At 37.9% G+C, this 21,709-nt stretch overlaps 1 protein-coding gene across 15 annotated transcripts in view; it reads left to right on the plus strand.

Annotated features, from left to right (window-relative positions):
* adgrb3 (adhesion G protein-coupled receptor B3) overlaps window positions 1-21,709 on the plus strand; it is a 111,122-nt gene that overhangs the window by 35,321 nt on the left and 54,092 nt on the right. For 11 of the 15 annotated variants that reach the window (XM_068724087.1, XM_068724101.1, XM_068724109.1 and 8 more), the window contains exons 3-6: window positions 10,798-10,908; window positions 13,456-13,617; window positions 19,439-19,603; window positions 20,369-20,533. The exons of 1 other annotated variant lie outside the window; for it this stretch is intronic. In XM_068724087.1, the coding sequence (XP_068580188.1) occupies window positions 10,798-10,908; window positions 13,456-13,617; window positions 19,439-19,603; window positions 20,369-20,533 (603 nt within the window). The remainder of the gene's footprint in view (window positions 1-10,797; window positions 10,909-13,455; window positions 13,618-19,438; window positions 19,604-20,368; window positions 20,534-21,709) is intronic. 3 more of the 15 variants (XM_068724093.1, XM_068724118.1, XM_068724126.1) reach the window with 3 other exon arrangements.

The following is a 21,709-nucleotide window of genomic DNA, read 5'->3' on the forward strand; positions in this document are numbered from 1 at the left end:
AAACAATTAATTTCCAATACTAATGTCACTCTTGGCTGCCTCTGCTGCTGCATATAACAAGGAGCTGTCACTGATTAGTAATTTCATACTCCATCTAGGATTTGATCCAGGCTATGCAAAGTTAGAAGGCCTTTCTGTTTGATTGAGATACTTTTCCTTTTTAGAAGCCACCTGATGAGGATTCAGGCTTCTCTTTTGGTTCATTAGTATATTTAAAATATTTCTCTCCTTTTTCTGCAAAGATACAATGTCATGGTCTGGTCAAGGACTGATTGCAGTTTCAGCCTCTAGCCAATGAGTCAGATTTCTTTTACTCGTGTTTACAGTATATTTCAAGCTGCTGCAGCCAACTTTGCTCTTTGGCAGCTCGACATGGCAACAAGAGATCATTTTGAAACTTGGAATAACTTCACTATGCAGAAATCCAAACTTGATTCAATAAACTGCAATCGCCAAGCTCTAATTCTACTGTGGCTGGGCAATGATGGTGGATGGGGAAATTATAAAAAAAATAAACCAGCAGGTTCAGCCACCATTGATTATTACTGCATTCTGTTTGTGGAGTGTTTTGCTGGCAGTTTGTTTTCATTCACATTTTGATTTATTACCTCTAGTGCGTGCTCATTTAGTTATTTACATGCACAAAGATATTTACTTTGAAATGGTTACAGTGCACTGCTACCATCTTAAAGTAAAGAAACCCCAGTGAAGTGTGTAAATAATCCACTTCATGATCCAGTTAATGTCCAGAAAGATGAGGCAGACTACAGAAAACATCTTTGTTAATGTCACATTGTCAAACAAGTTGTTTATTCTTTTTTTCTATTGATGAATGAATGCTGTTTTCACCCAGAACAGTGATGTTTTTGTTTCTCCCACCACCATTGGCAATAGAACTCTTTGTACACAGACAAACCAAGTTGCATGTGCTCGACAACATGTCCGTCATACTGTATAGTCGAGGAGAAAGACACAAAAAATGACAAATGTGCAAATGAATGGGAATGTTTTCCCATTAGTTTACTCTTCGATCTTTCATCAGTTCTTATGATTCCAAAAGCTTTGAGTGGATAATAACCCGAGACCTCTTTAAGGGTATACAAATAAAAACAACATGAACTGATTATTCCTATTTTTAATGTGCTCTTCCCTCTTATTTCACATAATTACTTTGCCCTGCTGAAATTACAATTAGCCTCCACAAAGACTCAGCATCATTTCAACAGCGCTATTCAGCATAATTTAAAATTAAGATAATGCTTTTTTATTTTGCTCTATTAATTTAACAGTACTTAGCATCTCTTTGATAAAGGGATGAAAAAGTTTGAAAAATAAGACTTTGAGTACAGCAGTTCAGATGCTATTTCAATGTTGATCCTTACCATTGTGAGTGTTTTTCATGATAAAAAGGCACTATTCATTTGACATTGCCTCTTATTCAGAAAATATTTGACAAAAGCACTTTGAAAAAGCCTGGAAGAGACATTCTACAGAAGGTACATTTGAACCCTGTACATGGTCACATTGTGTGGTGTGATCTCATAAATATTCTGGATTTCCAGAGATCATGAGGTGGTTAAATCCCCTGACTCTCAAAGTAATTGCCCTCTTTGTCCTGGGACTGAATCCCAGTAGTGTTTTCTCTCCTGTGTTCATAATTTGCCCTCATTCTCAACCCTTTACAACAGTCTAAATAAAGAATAGAAAACACCACAGGTTAGAGGGCCAACCTTACTTTAAAGGAAACAGTCTGAGGTTGTGGGAATTCAACTCTAATTACATTAATGCAGGCTTAGTATACAAATTATGACATAGTGTTAGCCATGCTATGTTAAACCAAAAAGAAAAAAAAACAATGTTGTGTTTGGATTTCAAGCCAAAGCTGTTGTTCATCTGGTTCAATTTGATTTGATTTTAAAACTAAACGCGTGAACAAATGATGATTTTGACAAATTCTATTGAAATGGGAATAATCAAGTTAACGTCATTGTAGATCATATACTGGATGTGTTTAGTTATAAAACACAGGCAGTGAATAGAATCCAGAGCAGCCAAGTGTGGCTTTCAAACCTGTAAGAACTGTGATGGTTCTGCTGCTCCCAGACTTGGCATCAGAATCCATTAAATTAAAATCCTATCGCGTTGCTCTCGTGCTCTTGTCTGAGGACATTTCAGCATCACCACTGTGTCTTTGTAATTATTTTGGAGAGTGTATTTGCTTTAACATGAGCTCGGCCAATGAGCAAAGACAGGGCATGTTGCAGGCATCTTCCTCATGACCAACTTGCATATGACACAATGTTCCCTGTGCTGATAGATGCAGGGTGGCAGTCTGAAGCAGTGGGTTTTACCCCTGCAAAAGGATCGGACATGATTGGTGCTGTGGAAAGGCTGACAGCATGAATTATGAAAGTCTCATTAGGGGCTGTTGGAAATGATTTATCTGGCTACAAAATATGGCCATCCAACCACATTTGAATCCATGGTTACAGAGTCTATATTGTGTTTTGCTCTTTTAATTTCGTAGGTGTATCATTTCCTGTTTATTAGTGAGGAGCTTCCATGGACGACAAACCATGACTCTATTTAATGGAGGTCACTACTTGGTATGCCAAGCAAAATAGCTTAGAAAAGGACAAGGTATGCTCTTTGAAAATTGGCTGCAATCGCAAAGGTGCTAAAAAATGTGTCATGTTTCTCACTTGACAGATGCATTGCTTGGCATGGTGGCATTGAGCTTGGCAGTGTGTGTGACTGCCAGGTCATCTACTGGGGTTGTGTGTTTCTATAGTGATGCCAAAAGCTGCTTCCATTTTTGTTTCCCAATGTCCCTTCTCAAGAGCATTGTAGCAAAGCATACCCCCAAAGACAATTATGCATAATTTACATTCATAATTTTAAGATCATACCCTGCTGGTCAAAAAGAAAAAAAATCTCTTGTTTTGAGGCAATTGGCCAAAACTTACAAGAGAATATTTCATGAGATACTTTAAGCAACTGACTAAAGTCCCAGATTTGAGAAGGCCTCAGCATTTCACACAGTGTACAATGTGTAGTTTCTATACTATTCATATAACGTGACTTCTCTCTCTGAAATGGTTTCATTAGTAATCCGCTTCCATCCTTGTTTCTGTCGGTGCACAGTAGTCCTTTCAGTTGTGTCCCTGCAGCAGCCCCACTTTTAGTCACGGGTGGTTCAGCAGTGTCGCTTTTTGAAAAGGCTGGTGATTTTGCAAGTTATAAGCTGCAATCTTGGCATTGCTTTCACTTTAAAATGCTCCATAGGCGGATCCATTTTCTGATAGCATCATGCAGCTGAACTGAAAGCACGACACATTGCTCACATTATGATGCAGAGGGTACATCTTTATCAAAACCAATAGAATAGATGGAAAGGAAATGTGTATCTTAATTTGTTCTTCTTGTTGTTTTCAATTTCTTTCCCCTCTCTTTTTTTAGATCAGGTCTACTTTCCGGACATTGATAAGCCAGCATTCGTTTACAACTACAGTAATGCGGATGATGCTTTTGATTCTTGTGATGGCAGATTATTAGAGTAGAGTGTTTAAGCTGTGGAATATGCATCTAAACTGTGCGGCGTCTGATAGAGTAGAGATTCAATTTATACACGTTTGGATGAGCTGAAATGATATGAAGTCGGACTGGTGAGGCCTGTTCCCTGAAGTGTACGGAAAAGAGGGGGAATGATCTGCTCACGGCACCCAGCAACAGGGCTTCTTGATGCCGTGCTTTGATAACGTCAGAGCTCCATCTAGGTTGCTTTGTGAGGTACTGCTCAATAACCTTGTGATTTAGCATTGTGCTGTAAATTATCAATGCAATCTCCGACCACTCATTTGCCTTCCCATCAGTAATACAAAATATGTCCTCTCTACTTACAACAGACTGTATTCTGAGCGCTTGTCTCACCACACTCACTCTCCATTTTTATGTGAGTTCACATGACTTTTCAATGAGGTGCAGTGGCAGTTGCACAGAATTCTAATTTGGCTTCAATCTAAGTCATTAGGAGAGTCAACAGGAAGCAAACAGATGGCAGAAGGAATATGATGGATAATTGTACGTCTCAGAGGACAATTCGTAATTTGTATCTGATTCCGTGCAACCCCCTCATTTTCTTAATGAAGGACTAATTGAGTTTTTTAGATTGGCACAAGCATATGGTCCCATCAATGGTGAAGGGTTTGTATAATGGGTGTAAGGAGATACATTGAGGACATGTAAGGAGACTTATAAGATCGTTTCTGAATGGTAGTCCGATTTTGAGGTCCGAGAAACACTTCAGTCCCAGTATGGATGTGGAAGTGTGTTAATGAGCTAAAATATGATGCATGTTCATTCCTTCATAAACATCATCATCGTATTTCTTATAATTTTTTGACATCAAAAAGTAATCTTCACAGTTTTGTCTAAAACACTGATACTTAGTCAAAGAAAAGTAAATGTTCTCTAAAATGTTGGAATAAGTAAAACATACTAGAATCTGTCTTTACTTGTGAATAAACGTGTTTTGGATGTTTTTTTATGTATTGTTTTTTATGTATTCCACTGTAACATTATGACACATAATGACGAAAAACATGATTTTCTTTTTGCTTTCCTTTGGTTTTGTTGTTATAAATTTTCTTTCTTTTGTTGTTAATTGTAATTGCTGTTTTTTTGTTTTTTTTAAAGTACATAATCAACCAGAACAGAGTTTGATCATATTTCTGCACTGATGTTCAGATTTTAATACCTCCAGGAAACAAGCCAATGAACAGACGCTGTTGTTACAAACAAAAACTTCTAGACCTTTAAATTATTACACAACTGTTTCAGCATGTGCTTGCTTTCAGCATTTGTAAAGGCTAATGTCTTTAATTCTAGTTTTGCATCGTTTTATGTTAAAACATATTCCCACTGTAATAAATGACTGAAACAGAACTCCAATATATCTAAAAATAAAAAGCGTGCCCAGAAGACGACACGTGAGTTGAAGCACATATACACACTACGCCCATTTATTAAAGGCTTTTTCATTTTTGCAAAAAAATGTGCCTTGGTATAGTTTTTGGTTATGTCTTATTTATCACAAGCTAAGAACAAGTTTAACCTTTCTCCTATTTGGTCTCATATCTAAAATGTAATTTATGCTCCTTACAATCCAGATTATCACTACATTTGACCAAAATGTTCCAGTCTCAGCTCAGCTGATCAAAGACAGTCACGGGATAGTGAGGTAGTCGTCTTGCTGGTCTGCGTAGAGTGGACTGTACGCTTGTCTCTATTCTGGGAACTTACACTCTTCAAAGTGTAGCGGTAATGAAGTGCCTCTCATTAAGAGCTACATTTGTGACAGTCAGTCAGTCAGGCAGTCAGGCAGGAATGCATAGACGGCAGGAAGCGGAGATCCCCTGATAGACGCTACTCATAGGGGCCTTTGAGTAAAGGCTCATTTCATGCAAGGTTAGACACATCAGTCATTGGACATGGGGCTGGCTTTTACTGCCTTTCGATAAAATTACACATGGAACGTGTCCACACAGTGAAGAGGAACCTGGAAATCAAATGTCTTCCATTAGGTTCTCTGCGGCAGGCGTGATTACCGTCGGTGTGTCAGCTTAAAATTCCCTGCATGCAATGAATCAAAGCCTCAGTGATGACAAAGGTCATGGACACAGGGAACTTTCTTTCTCTTTGATTGCGTGCAGAGTCTTTATTTGTTTGTTATGTGTACTGAATGTACTTAGTAGTGGGACATTAATTAAATCAAGCGTAAATATAGCCACTAATTAAGCTTGAAAGCATCAATGAGCTGTGATGGGTAAGGAAAGCTTTGAGCCCACATAATCAGGCTCACATGAATAGTTTGGCATGGGTAGGAGAATACTGTCCAGCACTATCCATGTTTGCACATCTTTGACGCTGATCTGAGCCCTGGTATCCCCTGTTATAACCTTCATTTATTGTCACCTGCTGAGGTTATAGCCCAGTGGTGACCAGCGCCAGTAATTTGAGCAGACATTTTGTTACATTTGGACCAGAGGTTGTCATTGTTTTGGCAGTTTCTGCATGCAGCGCTGGCTTTGCTAACATATGCACCTCTGGAGATCTAGCTTCCAAAGCTGATTGAAACAGAAGAGTGATTCTCCTTTCCTTTTTAGTGCAGCCAGACATATCTCACGATAAGATCAACTTGCAAAGCAGCCTGATTCCCGAGACTAGCCACTGAATCACTTCAGTTTCTCAAAGTTGAGAGGAAGGCATTATTTCTCGAAATAGCCTAATCTCATCCCCAACCTCTTTATTACTCACCTGATTTGTTGATAATCCCTGACAAGCAGGCAAAATGGCTGCCATTATAAATTGATGGCACATCGTGGCAGCAGCATGCAGTTTTTTCTTGCACCGTTTAAAAGATCTATTTTTGCACTTACTGGAAGTAATTGCAGGTTTGATGTTGCGCAGTGTTACTGAATGTAGCGCTAATTCAGCTTCTTCCTTTAGCGAATTAGGAGCTTTTGAAAATGTAAAACACAAGAAACAGGAAGAGGGTTTACGGGTTATTTTGTCTGTGCTTGTGGGTGAGTGTTTGCGTGGAGCATTAGGTAACTGTTTTTTCTGTGACAGTGAGCTCATATACAAGAGACTCCCAAAATATTAGATAAATAATATTGTCAAACACACAGTCAAAATCCTATTTCACAGCATCACAAGATGTTGGCCACATTCGCTTTAGCCTGCTTGGAAGGCTAGGCTGTCAAAAGAAGCCAATGTTAAGAATCTTAGAGAGACATGAAGCTGAGACTGACAAGGAGTTATTTTGGTTCCTGTGTATCTATAGTGAGTCACACGAATCATCAGTGAATCTGCTGACAATTACACTAAACTTCTGAGAAGGTACATAAGGAGACATATTTAGGTGATGTCCTGATGCTACCAAATAGGTTTTGTTTCATGGAGTTGGCAGGATTATCTAAAGGGAAAAACACAGAGGAAATAATGTAGATAGTTGCACTCCAAAAATACAGTGTTTGGATACGAGTCTAGGAAAAGGAAGGCTATGAAAATATCCAGCAAGTACAAGTATATATTTGACCAGGAGTCCCGCTTCTCCATGTACATTGTATCTGTATAAAAAGAACCGTTTTATTTTAGTATGATGACAGCAATGATGATGTTAATAATGGCCCCTTACCCTCACTTTGTTCAGTAAATACAGCACACTGGACATTGACTGACTTTCCATTACAGTATTTGCAACATAGAATAGCTTATATGACTGCTCGCTGTACATTTTTATTGCCGATCAGTTGTTACCAATTGCATGCATCGACTATAATCCATAATATTCTGGATATAAACCACTTTAGGTCTACTATTAAAAACTAATATTCTTCAGAAGCAACTCCTTCTTTTCTGTCTGGTCCATTTGGTCCAGATTGTTGGAGATTAATTATTTTTTTAAATGTTTGCGGGGCCTTGTGTTAAAATGCTTTACCCGTCGTGAAATGAAAAGTGTCTATTGCTGATCTGTCTGCCAAGGTCATGTAAGTAATTGAGCAAATTTAATACAAATTTATATCAGAAAAGCAATGCCGCTTCTTCAGTTTCATCAATTCTGATGAATAAATGGTCACTATAAGACCTAAAGGAATGTCTTTTTTAATTGTCAAGCGCAGAATGCATGCTTTGTCAGTGACGCATGCCATCAAGGTTATGTGAATCAACACAAAAGGAAAGAAAGCGAACAGTGATGGATTTCACTGAATGCCATTGTCTCTCCTTTGCTGTTGAAACATGATGGTTGATGGATATCAATAATAAGTAATCTCTTTAGTTCCGTCTGAAGGACAGACCCCTCATAAATCTTAAACTTAATTTTCTTAAAAACACACAGTTAAAAAGTTCTGAATACTTGCCAAAACATGAAATGATGCTGTCTCAAACAGAGGAAATGTTTGAAAGGTAATGACACGCTAAATGCATCATCTGTGCTTTCTGCCTTGTAAAGCAGTGAAGACACGTCTTTTTTTGTTCCGTTTTGACAAATGACAAACAGCCTGGCCCTCCATTGATTATAATTCTGGTTTGTGTCTGATGTTTGCGGTTATACAGCCACGGGCTTGAATACAATCCTCGTAGTTCAATTAAACCGCTGTGCTTATTTCTCAGGACTTTTCTGGTCTCATGTTTTCGACATGCTGCTTTTTTCCATTCTACTAACAAAGTTAGGATTAAGATCTTTGTGGCATCATAAGATCTCATTTGTGTACCAACAGGTTGAGCTTCATTTTTAATAGCTTCCTGTCCAGACTGATGTAGATATAATTACTCAAACATCAGTGATGAAATGATGAATCCATGATGACAAACCTCTATTTAAAAATGTGTGAAGTTTGATTCATGCCGGGTGTGCTCTGTAATGAGTACACAGTGAGTATCTTACTGACATCACACTTAATGACATTTTTATAATCTCTTTCATTTTTCAATGCATTGTTGTATTGTTCATCATGAGCTGGTGAGAGCTAGATTAGATTAGGTGTGACTGACTGTCAGGCTACTGTTCAATAGGCTGAGTTGATCAATGTTTTGCAGAGGCAAATCTTTTCCAAAGGTAAGATGGAGTTAAGACCAATTATAGGCGAAACCAGGCATGATGATTAGTATCTAAAAAGGATAATACAATATATAACAGCCTCCAGTTCTGTATATGTCCTCCTTGATAGAGGAACTGTTGCTTCTGGATGCACAATAGAGAGCTGGGTAGGAATTATTTTCTTTCAGTATACAGTTAGGGATATTCACATATAAAAAGCTCTATTGCCTTTTGTACTTGCTTTTGTTGCTACATTATGCAATACAGGAAAGTAGGGTGTCTATAATGATTTGTAAACTATTTTTTTCCAACATAGACTTTTACTGAAAAGTAAAACCATTACAATAAGTCAAGTAATTTTTAATGTACTGTCTACATCCATCCTGCTCTACTGAGCTTAGTGAAATGAAAGTGCTATTGTATGCTGTCTCATAGCTTTTAGTGTTTAGTTTCACTTGTATAAATTCATTAAAAAGCAGTGGGCCCTGCTTTTTGCCCGATTTCCTGCAAAGTAACAGACATTCAGGCTGACTAAACCAGACAGCCCTTTTATTCTACTAAATAGGGGACTGGTTCTTGATCCAAGACACCACGGGGTAGAGCCCAAAACACAGTAAAGAGATAACATGTCAAAGTATCTACAGTCGTTAGCCTTGCATGACTGAGCGTTAGATCAACTGCTCTCGGTTTGTCCAACCATCAGTGTACCTGCACATTTTTCGTCCGGGAGAGAGTTCACACTGTGCTTTCTGCTCAATTTGAGCAAAACAGATGTGAACAGGATCAAATCAGAGAGAAAGACCTTTGAACGTGCTTCTGAAGCTCCTTACTTTGTGCAGTCATGGTTCTGAAGATCCCAATCAGCATCAAAAGGCTGCAATGTTTGTTTCTACCTGGCGGCTTTCTCTCCTTTCATTATACCCTCTATTCTAATTATTTATGTAAACACAGTTTTCCTGATGCTATACTGAGAAATGATGTTGTTTGAATGTCGCCAAAAACCCATTTTTTATTTATTTATTTTTCTTAATCCAATCATGGAACATGTTTGTTGATATAATTTGGTTAATGCCAACAGTCTGATGCGTAGATCAGACAACTGTCGTCTCTTGTAGTCAAGAGATTTACAGTATAATTAGTCCTAAAATTTCAGCTTTCAGTGGAACATGATCAGACGAGATGACAGATAAGGCTCCCTGTGAGGGAGGTCAGTCTTTCTAGGCGTACAGTTTGCTGTAGGGGGGACACAGAAAACTGACGCTACAAACTAGATTAGAAGCAAAGATTCAAACATCCTTCCTATCAATGGCTGATGCATTGTATTGTCTAATGTACTAACATAAGCTATCTGTGAATTTGTTGTTTATCACCTGCATTGCCTATTTGCAAATTATATAATCACCTCATTAGGACCACACTGCTAGAAGTAATGCCAGTTTTCAATTAAAATGAGTTTGAAGACAATTTGCATCAGCTTGTTAATAAGTAAGTAACATATAAATGTTTCACAGTGTGTCTGATTTACTTGAAACAGCTGATGCAAATTCCTAACAAAATGCAATAGTGCAAGTATCGCTTTTCTCAGTGTGGAATCAGAACATTGTGCTCATTGTCTCTTTGTCCCTTTATGGGAAACAAAGAGGGCATTGTAATGAATACAGCTCAGAATACATTTGCCTAATTTAACAAAGGATCACAACATTTTAGACTGAGTTAACCAAAAAAAAATCCTGCAAAGATGAAAAACTGTTGAGGAAACTGTGGATCAATAGCATGTTATGTCCATGACCCCCTCCTCTGTGGCTTTCTGATGGCTTACACATTTTTACTTTCATTTTGTTTTCTTTTCTTTTCTGGGTGTGCAGGAGGGAGGGAGGGAGGGAGGAAGGGAGGGAACTGGTCTGATGAAGTGTTAGAGTCTTAAAAACCGATGTGAGTTTATTTGCATGTTTGCTATGTGTCTACGCTGTGCTTTCAAGCTCAATTAATACTCCCAACTCACCCTTATAAATTCGTTGCATTGTTCTATGCCCTAGAGTAAAGGACAAATTAAATACAAACTTGTGTGGTCTTTGTTTCTAGCCATGTACTGCAGTTGCTTTGAACATCCTGAAAAACAGTATGTAATAAGCTTTTGTTCTCAGAAAATCATGTTTAAGCCTAGCTTTCATATGAACCTCTATTTTGTCCCATAGAATATGGAATGATCGGAGAGCATACAGTAAAAAGTCAGCGGCCAAGATCAGTTCATGACACAAAGGCCCTGCAGGAGCAAGCTGAATCTGCTAAATTTATGGCACAAACTGGTAATACCGTAGTTATGTTTCTTTACTTTATTTTGTTAACTAAACTTAATTTCATCATGCATGCTCTCTCTTGTACTGCACCTTTTAAGTGGAAATGTTTTGCATTATTATTTTTTTCCAATTCATTTTCTATTGCTACATATGAAGTAGGAAGATAAATTTCCCATTTCTCTCAGAGTATTTACTTTGAATATAGAACCTAATTGAGTTTTGTGGGTCTGTTTGTTTTATTGTCACATAGTGAGTTGGCAAGTGGATTACTCATATAGTACATTCATGGAACGTTAATTAAACAGCAGTTTAAAACTAAGGCCCAAATGCAGTTAATCATTTCCTCTAAGGCATGATAAATTAAATGTCACTCAATGAAAAACCCACCCCTTCAGCCAAATATGAAACACATACTTGGCAAAAGTTGAACTGATAGATGCTGCCCTTAGAGATAAAATGAGACTATGTTGCTTAACCAAGTGTAGAATCCAATAAAAGAACAGAAATTATCTAAATTCATAAGGACTTTTACAATCTACTGCCTCAGCACTTTTAATAAACAGAAAGTACTGGAATAAGTGACAGCAATATTAAAGCAAAACCTGAATTTTGCTTCCATTATCTTTCTTTTTGTTGCTTTATTCTATCTATCAAACCCTTTTTTCTAGTGGGTGGGTTTATATATATATATATATATACATATATATATATATATGAGATTTTATTCTTTATTTTTTGGGAAATGTTTTAATTTTTTCATGTGTTGTTCCATTTAAATTGCCGTCATTGTTTATGAACTCCTTTCATTACCATTTTAATTTGCGACACACCATACGGACATACCAGTACTAACGTTTACCCATTAACACCTCCCCATTTTACACACGCCGTAGGTATGTTGTTTCCCTGTCGACTCGCATCGCTGTGCTTTTCTGTTTCTCATTCTCACACTATTTACTCTCCCTGTACTGCCTCATTTAATAAATTGATCCACCTTTCAGTCTATTTTATGATCTGCAAAATTAAGGGCAGGGTTTAGATCCCTATTTGGCTGGATCTATGTGTCCTTGATACAGCATGCTAAGACACTACTTTAAAACATGCTGTGTTGAAAATTATATTATGATTTGATGACTTCAAATGACATAAATGTATTCAGAGCTGCAATTGAAAGAATTCTTCTTTATATTAAATTATTTCTCTAACGCCCAAAGCCTCCAAGAAAATGAATACTTCACCTGAGGGTTTAACATAATCAAACATCAATTATTCGGTGACTACTCTAATGCAGGAATTTTATTGTCCATTCACTTGTCACCAAATAATTTATTATTTTTCCATTCAGGCTACCATGGCTTTGTAAATCACCACACTGCCTCATCCAAATATACAGCTTTATTTAGCATTTCATGGCTTTCTGATATTTGGACCTTTTGGACAACGAAGATTTAAAGGCTCAATGCTGTTTCTTCTAATTATTATTTTTAATTTAACTCAATAGAGATTTTTAGAAGAATGAACAACTATGATCCTTCTCTTCACTAATCTGCTACCGAATGCTATGTATGATTATTTAATGACTTATTTGACTGAATGCAGAGTTGAACTACTTCAAAGTCTGCTTGCCAAAAGCTCCATGTTGGCACAAAGGCCTGGACAATAGAAACAGAATCCATTCTTATTCTGCAGCTAAAATAGTGCCTTGAGGACACTCACAAGTGAGTGTGCTTTTAGTCACATTTACACACTGCAATCTGCTGAATAAAATCCGCTAACTTTCTCATTTTCCTCCACCCCTGGGAGTTAAGAGGTTAACATGGATTTGAAAAATATTTGAAACCATCGTCTAAAACACCTAATATGTTCTGTTGTCAAGGAAACTAGATAGTTTGCTGCAGTGCAAGGGAACCCATATCTCAGGCTTCTCTATGAACTAACACCCATTCAATTTCATTTTATTTTCTCAGTCTTTCTTGCATGTCACCATGTTCTTATAAAATTTTGTTTCTTTATGGTCTTACTTTGGTTAAGCATATTATTGGGTTTCATTGAAATGCATGAATTCTTTTTTTTTACGGATGAAATTAGATGTAACCCTGATGTCTACTGTTACATTTGTATATATATATATATATATATATATATATAAAAATAATCATAGCTGTGCCTTCACTGTGATCTTTGCATAAATGCACATTTAAATTTGTTTTAAAAAGGCTGATTCACTGACACATCTCGCCTACTCTAAAATGACTATTATTAATGCACCTGCTGTCTAAAATTGCAAAGCACTTTATTGTGTTGCATACAAATGAAATTACTAGTCAGAAGAATTTAGCTGCAGATTCAGTATTTATCAAAGATCACATAAAGGTAGTATAGACTGTTTAATAGTGTTCTTATAAATCTTAAAGACACCACTTCATCCCAACGTGACTCATGTTGGCCCCTCCCCCATTTGACTCAACCCTGCCCACCTTGCCCCACCCCGCCCCGTAAGCCCTGCCCAAGGACCGTATTGCTGCATTTAACTAGTGTCACCCTTCTCCCACACAGGTGAATCAGGTCCAGAGGAGTGGTCCCAGTGGAGCTCATGCTCTGTAACATGCGGTCAAGGGTCGCAGGTGCGAACAAGAACATGTGTCTCACCATACGGAACACACTGCAGCGGTCCTTTAAGAGAATCAAGGGTTTGCAATAACACTGCCCCTTGTCCAGGTAGTGTTAGCCGCAGATTTTTGAATATTAATGTTTTGATCATTTGTTGTTGAAAGGAGGAAATGTGTTGCTGTGTTTTAACAAACTTTTCAATGTGTCTCTTTAAGAATGTATTATTATTGCAGTTAATCTAATGCTTTCTTTCTTTGTTGTTATTTTGTGATTTTTTTTTAATTTATTTTTTTCATTGTCACTTTTGTGTTTTCCATTTCATATAACTGTAAGGCAATTCATCAGCATTGAAATGGTTTAAAGACATGTGGTTCGGCATGGGGCTTGGGGAGCAGTAGACACTGATATGTTGTCAGCTTCCTTTCCTTGAAGGTCAGTCTTGCATTTTAAAATAGCTTGGCAGCATTTCTTCAAACACCCTGTAAGGCTTTTCTTCCTCAACCCATGATGGCAGGGTAGATGAGTCACTGGCGGTCAGGTATCAGCATCAGATGCTTTTCTGACTGGTGATTGCGGCGCGCTAACGTTTGTCTGTCTGCGTCTGGTAGGACAGCGGGTCGTTGTAAACAAGTCACCATTATCCATTTTTTGGATTGTGTACACAGACAAGTATGAGGATTTAGAAATGAGATTCTGAACTCATGTTTAGTCAAGTATTTGATGGTGCAGGAAAGGGTAGTGATTCTGAGTCAGCATCACAAACTCTTTGGTAATTATGGCTGATAAAAATAATGCACGCTGCAGCCTCTGAAAAAACTGATTTATGATGTACTGTACTGTAGATGTGGCATGTGCAAGTGGGAAGTGTGCAGTTTTCAAAAAGGGTCACTCTCTTACTGTGCGTGGACATTAAGAGCTAGAAAGAGAATGAGTCATTTCAAAAGAACAATTGCCTAAAGACGGTCTTGGTGTGACTCCTCTATGGCCATTTATATTTAGCTCAGACAGCATTAAAGCTCCTATTTGTCAAAAGCTACACAGCCCAATTGCAGGTATATGAATTAATTTGGATTAAGAAAAATGATTAATTTAGGGCCAGAACTTACATCAGAGCTGCCCATGTGAATTCATTATTGTCCTTGATTTATCTCAAGACCTGCAGAATTTAGTTTGCTCACGGCTAATTGTGGATCTGGATTTTCTTTCACAAAATAATGTAGAAACACCAAATAACTGGGCCATAAAACACTGGGACAGCTCTAAAACAATTTTCCTCACAAGAGAAAGTTTGCGATATAACTCTTCATTTTTAGCGAAAATAAAAGAGGGAGAATCTTCTTAGTTTATAAAATGTCACTATTCTTAATTTATTGTATTGCTTTAAAGATTTTTAGGTAGACTATATCAAGTGTACTGTAGTCCTGCTTTGTTGTTAAATTGCATTCGTTGTAATATCAGAAAAAAAATTTTGTCTTCACTTACTTGTATTAAAAACCTTGCAATGGGATCACAGACCTTGTTTTTCCAAGTCATCCTAAAAAATACAGCTGATATAACTTTGCTTAGTTACAGTTGCAAACTGGGATAAAAAAATTCCCACCTGGCGTGGTGCCACATAAACAGAGTCTATATCTAATATCCGAAAGGCAGACAAATCGATTCACTCTCTTCAAAACTGTGAGTAGTATGCCAAGGTGGAAGGATACCTCCAAAACAGAGTGCTTAAATTAATGACACGTCACCTCCAGTCTAAAAGGAGCCGTAGCTTACCTTAGTCACCATCGCTGAAAACATCAACATCATCGATGAACGATGGATCAGGCGCTGCAGGCAAATTCTGGGCCTCCTTTCAAGTTTTGATCCGGCTCATCCAACACAATGCACCTGCCAAAATACAATAACATTTTTGCTTTACCAAATATTATTTTTACCTTAGTTATCCCCTTTTCAACCCAACCAACAGCACCTATAGATTTTCCTTTCTTTCCTTTAGAATGAAAGCAGCCCAGTCATAATTGACATTTCTACAATTCCCTGGACATTTCAAAGCCGCCCACTGCTCCCAATGCTGAAAGACGGGTTAAATGGTCAGATTTCATGTATGCACCTCTATGAATACGACCAATGCCAATGTTCAGAGCCGATACAAAATCAGTTTTATACTGCAGCTCAAAATTTTAAGTGATGAGATATCAGCATTCAGTATTGTATCTTAATTATTTAACCCAACACTCCCTGTCCTGATTAAAACCCTGCACACTCGCAAGATTTGGAGTAAAACAAGCCTATTTATGAGGTTATTATTTGTTATGGGTGCTAAACTTTCTTTTATTTGAATCAAAATCAATTATTTCTTAAAACACACATTTCTGTGGTTTGGTTGGGGAGGAGGTAGAGGGTGGTTCTACATTTACATTTTAAGTTAATTATGGCACCAGTCAATGAAAAAATTCTTAGCTACCAGGATTTGGCGCTAGCTTTTTTTAACTTGTCTGTTTACCGCTACAGATAAAGTCTATCAATCCAAACTGTCAAAAGCACATCAAAGAGCCATACCTTTGAGCTTGGGTGGGATGTTCTCTCATGTGGACGAGCACGGCGTGCTCTGTTTATTTTAAACGATGTAAACAGTAAGCCACTTGATCGAGCATGCGCAGATACGTCCGTCAGACACCGTCCTACTCTACAGGATGTGCTCATGCAGCCGCAGATGTCTTTCAAAATAAACCACGCCAGTGATGCTCATGGCAGTGACGTAATATGTTATACGTCGAGTGCATAGGTATGTCTCGTGTATATGTTTTTAAAGGTTTTTTGACGACAGTCAAGCATTTGAAGCAGTGGCTGTCAGCAGGCAAGGATTCTTGTTAGTTGCAGTTTTGACAGTAATAAATAGACGATAATAAATAATGTCAGCCTCATCGTTAATGCGTCGAAAAGCTTGAACATGCAATAACACTTTTTAATTTTAATTTGGGAAAGAACATTGACCATTGTTACTGTACATATATTGTTTTGCCTCAAATTAATGAACGTTTCTATTTGAGTTGTACTAAACATCTGCTGCTACCAATAAGATAACTTGGTTGGTATGCAGAATGTCATGTGTTTACTTGCATTAAACACGAACATTGGGCAATTAGCATAAACAGCAATAGCCTCCTTGTAAACAAAAGGCCTACAAAAACATTTATCAGCATAAAACACAGGGAGTTTCAGTCTGCAAAATATTGCATTATTGCCAACCTCATCATAAAGGCCAAGCCAATAAAAGATGAAAAGAAACTGTTTCAGTGCCTGTAACGCAAAACTCACAACCATGCCAGTATACCATTAATAATCAGTGCAAACCAAAGACAAATAAAAAATATAGACCATAAGAAGTTATATTTTCTATTGATCAATTAAGAAAAACAATTATAAGACAGATCCTAGAAAAAAAGAGACATTTTCTGTTGACACATTGATGCAAATATACAATTGTGACAGTGAAGCAATAACGCCTGCTAACTTAGGTAAACATATAGGAAAATATTGAAATATATAATGAAAACGTATTGCATAAGAAGAGAACAAGAACTTAAGAATAGGAATATCATATGGTGAACACAGTTAGGCACAAGAGGATGGCTGACAAGTTAAAAAGGTAAAACATCACTGGACTGATATGAGTTAAATGGACTAAATCCCAGTTTACCACAAATTAATGAAAACATTATTGGCAAATGAATTTGCTTTGTCCATCATCTTGTTCTGGTCCAAGAGTTTCACCTTTAACACAGAACAGTATTGCTCATGGCTGTCCCTGTAAATAATGGACGCAGTTCAGAAAACCCCCCAGAAGAAGCTAAATCCTATTGCATCACTGATACAGTAGCTTTGGTGACTGCCTTCTTTGAACTAAAATTTTCAAAGATAACTCTTCGGCCACCATGGGACACTTAGCTAAGAGCATCAAAACGGCGCCTAGAGATAGGAGCTGGGACAGACGGTAGCTCCGCCTCATGGCGGACCGTCAGCTTGATCCCAAGATCCAACGACTCTACAACTGATCCTGAGATCCAACTATTATACTGCAGGAACTGTAGTCCTCTGTACAAGCTACGGATAGTGATCCTTCTAAAGGGGAACCACCAATTCACTGTAGACAAAGTCTCATTTACAAGGTCTTAAATCGTCATCAATAGATGATAAAAAAAATCCACCAGATATGTTGTGTGCACTCCATTTAGTTATTTGATCAACATTGTCATTAAAAATAATTTAATTGATTTTGTGCCTGAATCTATTTGCTGAAAATGTTAAGGCATGCACACCCATCAGCCTGTTATTCCCATGGTAGTTCCCTGTAAGCCGTTGTACTGATTAGAATACAAAGATTTTGCTGCTACTGTACAATGTTTGTTGTGCATATATCTTCAGTATACCCAGACTTCTGGCGCAAAACAATAGTTCCATTGTGATTTTGGTTTGATACAATTTCCATCCCCTTAAAGTTAAGTTGGGAGCCTTCAATTCCTTCAGCAAAAGCACTTTATCACTTGGATCAAGAAACCAGCAGCTGCTTGAGAAACTAACAAGGTTAAACTTTTACATGTTGAGAGTGTCCATCATTTGATATCACCGTGTATATTTAGGGAACACTGCAACTGCCAAGACAAGACAGTAGGTGTCTTAATTCTGTCTAAATCTCAGATACCCATATTCCCCCCTTGAAAGTAAAGCTTTAAGCCAATAGCAAATATCCTCTGCAGTTCTATAAAGACTCACCATCTGTCGACTAGAACCCAGTCAAACTTATATGCAAACCAAGATGCAAAAGGAATGATGCCTTTTGCCAGCTTAAATTTATATAGCTTAAAAGTTGCACTTTGATAAAGAACACCTCTTTCTTTTAGAGCATATATTATTATATTATATAAGCAGCTCAGAGGAGGAAAAATACACATTTATCTATATCATTTTATTTTGGTGATAGTTATCAAAAATGATCTGTAGTGTTCTTAATTAGAAGTGGGTTTGTAGAAAAGTTAGTAGAAACTCATAGCATGCCAAAATAATCAGATTTTTCCAGGATCAAAACTTTGAAAATATAACATCTCACAGTTGATTTATTTTTTTAAGTATTACTAATACATTTTTTTTTTAGATTTTGATTATAGTGGCAGTATTTACAAAAATACCAATATGCCAAAAGATATGTAGAATATTTTTAAATAACATAACTTTTGAAATATTTTAGCATGAATTGCTCAGGCATATACGTACATCTGATGAGGAAACACCATATGATACATATATAACACTTTGATACATTTCCTGTTGGATTTTGGCTGTCTAGCGTGATATTTAGTCTTGAGTGGCCATTTCCTTACCAATCATAAAATGTGGGCAGTTATTCAGAGATCTGGAACCAGGTTACGGACTGTTTGTTTTTTGCATTACCATGATGAGTTGGTGTAATGACAGATTTGCAGAACAATTGTCAGCCCACATTAACCTGAAGGTCCACAGCTATTAGAGTCAACCAAGAAGACTCAACAAACTGTAACAGTGTGCAGGCCTGCTGCTCCTCACCCACACCTTGAGAGTCAGGATTCTATTGCTGCTATTTGTCTGTTGAAAACTGCCACTTGGAAGATTGACATATTTATCAAATTCTATACCTTTGCTGCTGTTTTGAGCATTTGTAGTCGGGTAGCATTTATTACAATTGCATTAAATGAACAGAGGTGATTGAAGCTTGTGGCTGAGGCTTTGTGAAGCCCCACAGTGTCTGTGTGCTCAGTGTTTCATTTACATCAGTTTTGTTTTTTATATTTTTTTATATTTTTATTTTCATTTTTTTTGGCAGTTTGTTATGGGCTTGTTTATGCTATAGCAGGGGCAGAGACATTGATTAGGCCTGATGCCTTTTCTGTGCCCGCAGTACACGGTGTATGGGAGGAGTGGTCACCGTGGAGCCTGTGCTCATTCACATGTGGCCGAGGTCACCGCACTAGGACTAGGATGTGTGCCCCTCCCCAGCATGGAGGCAGGGCCTGTGACGGACCCGAGACCCAGACTAAGCTTTGCAACATAGCCCTATGCCCAGGTATCATATGTCTGCTCTCTAAATCTATTCAAAACAACAATTGTAATAATTATCCTTGAAGGCATGATGATGAGAGGAACGTAAAAGGTAAATCATCATAAAGTTATTTCAAATTATGAATTATTGATCATGGTAACAGTTTACCTACACACGTCTAGTATCCTATAGTCATACTGTACTTCAAAGGTGAGTACAAAGCTGAAAAGAAGCCCGATTTGTGGTGCATTTTAAGTAAGCGTGCTTACACAATAATGCGGTTTAGTTGAGAGTCAATACTGTAATACTGACGTCAAAATCACTTACCCGCAATTGCCTGTGAATGTTAAGCAGATTAGTGATGATGAGTTTTTCCACACAGTAAATGTTAGCTTTGCTCTGGTAACAGACTCAGTGAAAACCGCTCAATCCCAGATGCTTTCTCTCTGCCCAGAAATGGAAAATGGAAGGCAGCTAACAAATAGATTCTGCAGTTTGCGCCTTTGGCATTAATAATCTAAATCTTTATACAAGGGCATTCTACAAAAACACTTTTTGTGTTTTAGTCTCCTTTTGCCTTTGGCTATGTTTTTGAAATTCTAACCAGACTCCCAAACCACCAGTACAATTCTCCTAAATCTCCAAGTAGTCATGTTGTTTTTTTTGTCTGTTTTTTGGCTTTCAATCTGAGAGAGAATAGTGATCTGAATATCTCCTCCCATTTCTGTCTGCCCTCTTTTTTTTCCCTTCACATGGGACATGCTTGTTGGGTTGTGGTTGGTGCCTCAGTGGACGGACAGTGGCAGGAGTGGAGCTCTTGGAGCGATTGCTCGGTGACCTGTGCCAATGGCACTCAGCAGAGGACCAGGCAGTGCTCAGCGGCCGCCCATGGGGGATCTGAGTGTCGCGGTCACTGGGCAGAAAGCAGAGAGTGCCATAATCCTGACTGCACAGGTAAAATCCTGAGCCTCTTAATTCTGTATCCGCTTTGATGCCTCAATTCAAAAATCATGATTTGAAATGGGAGAAAAGAGAGACAAAAAAACGGTCCATCCCACATTGTTGCCACCATCATTACAACCATGAGTGCTAAAATAATTACAATCAACTTTAGATAGAATATGCAGCCTGGTTACACTCGTTCTGTGGCGTACTGAAAACCTCTGCAGCAAGAAACACAGCTGTGTTGTAAGACTCAAGAATGATATTTAAGACCATGCTCTATCAATTGGATTTGTAAAATCCAGTTAGATATACTGTATGCCTTTCACATAATTCAGGGTTAGCTGTCCAAACTGTCTGTCAACATCATAGACGTATTAGAGGCTGAAAGATGTCAGCTTAGTGGTCTCCATCAGGCTTTGAATTGTCTGATCATATGAAGGGCCTGAGCACTCTCATAATCTCCTGATGCAATTTTCACTGCAGCAGCTAAAACAGTTTTTTTTGTTCTGCAGTTCAGTAGTATGTGTGTGGCGGAGAGATTCCTCACACATTTTTGAAAGTCAGTGGAAATTTGTTGTGTAACCGCTGCCAGTCAACCTTATGCCCTCTTGGTCCACTAAAATAGCACATGCTTGGGACTGCATATTTCCAATTTGTGCTCATGATAATGAAGCAGGCGATGCTGTTGTTCGCCTCACAGCGAGAGGAGGCATTATACAATTTATTCACTTAATGAGGCCTACATATTTAGCACTTCTTCTTTCTTTGTTACCGAGATGAAAGATCCAACATTACTGAGACAGCACAGTCCAGGCCTTCATTTAACAAGTCAGCACGATGTTCATGACTGCTAGTGGCATTGCCTTGCTTTGTAGAACACAAAGAAAGAGTTCATTGCAAACCCAATGGAATATGTCTTTCAGAAACAGTTAAATATATCTTTGAGTAATTTAGCGTGCTGAAAGGCAACAGGCATTCTTTGAAAAAATGAAACAAAACAGAATAAAGTAGAAAACTAATGACTACAATGAAGGCCTGTGCAGGATTTGAATCAGTGTTATGTGTTTCAAAATTGAAAGAATTTCTCCAGGACTGCTGAAACAACGAGCTCTTTGAAACACATGAGCACGCATCTGTCTGAGAAATCAGCTGCTCTGATGTGGAGCAGAGGCTTTAGTATCTGCT

The sequence above is a fragment of the Cebidichthys violaceus genome, unplaced genomic scaffold, assembly GCF_023349555.1.
Source record: "Cebidichthys violaceus isolate CVI_PGR_0920_01 unplaced genomic scaffold, fCebVio1.0.p SCAF_10, whole genome shotgun sequence".
NCBI lineage: Eukaryota > Metazoa > Chordata > Actinopteri > Perciformes > Stichaeidae > Cebidichthys > Cebidichthys violaceus.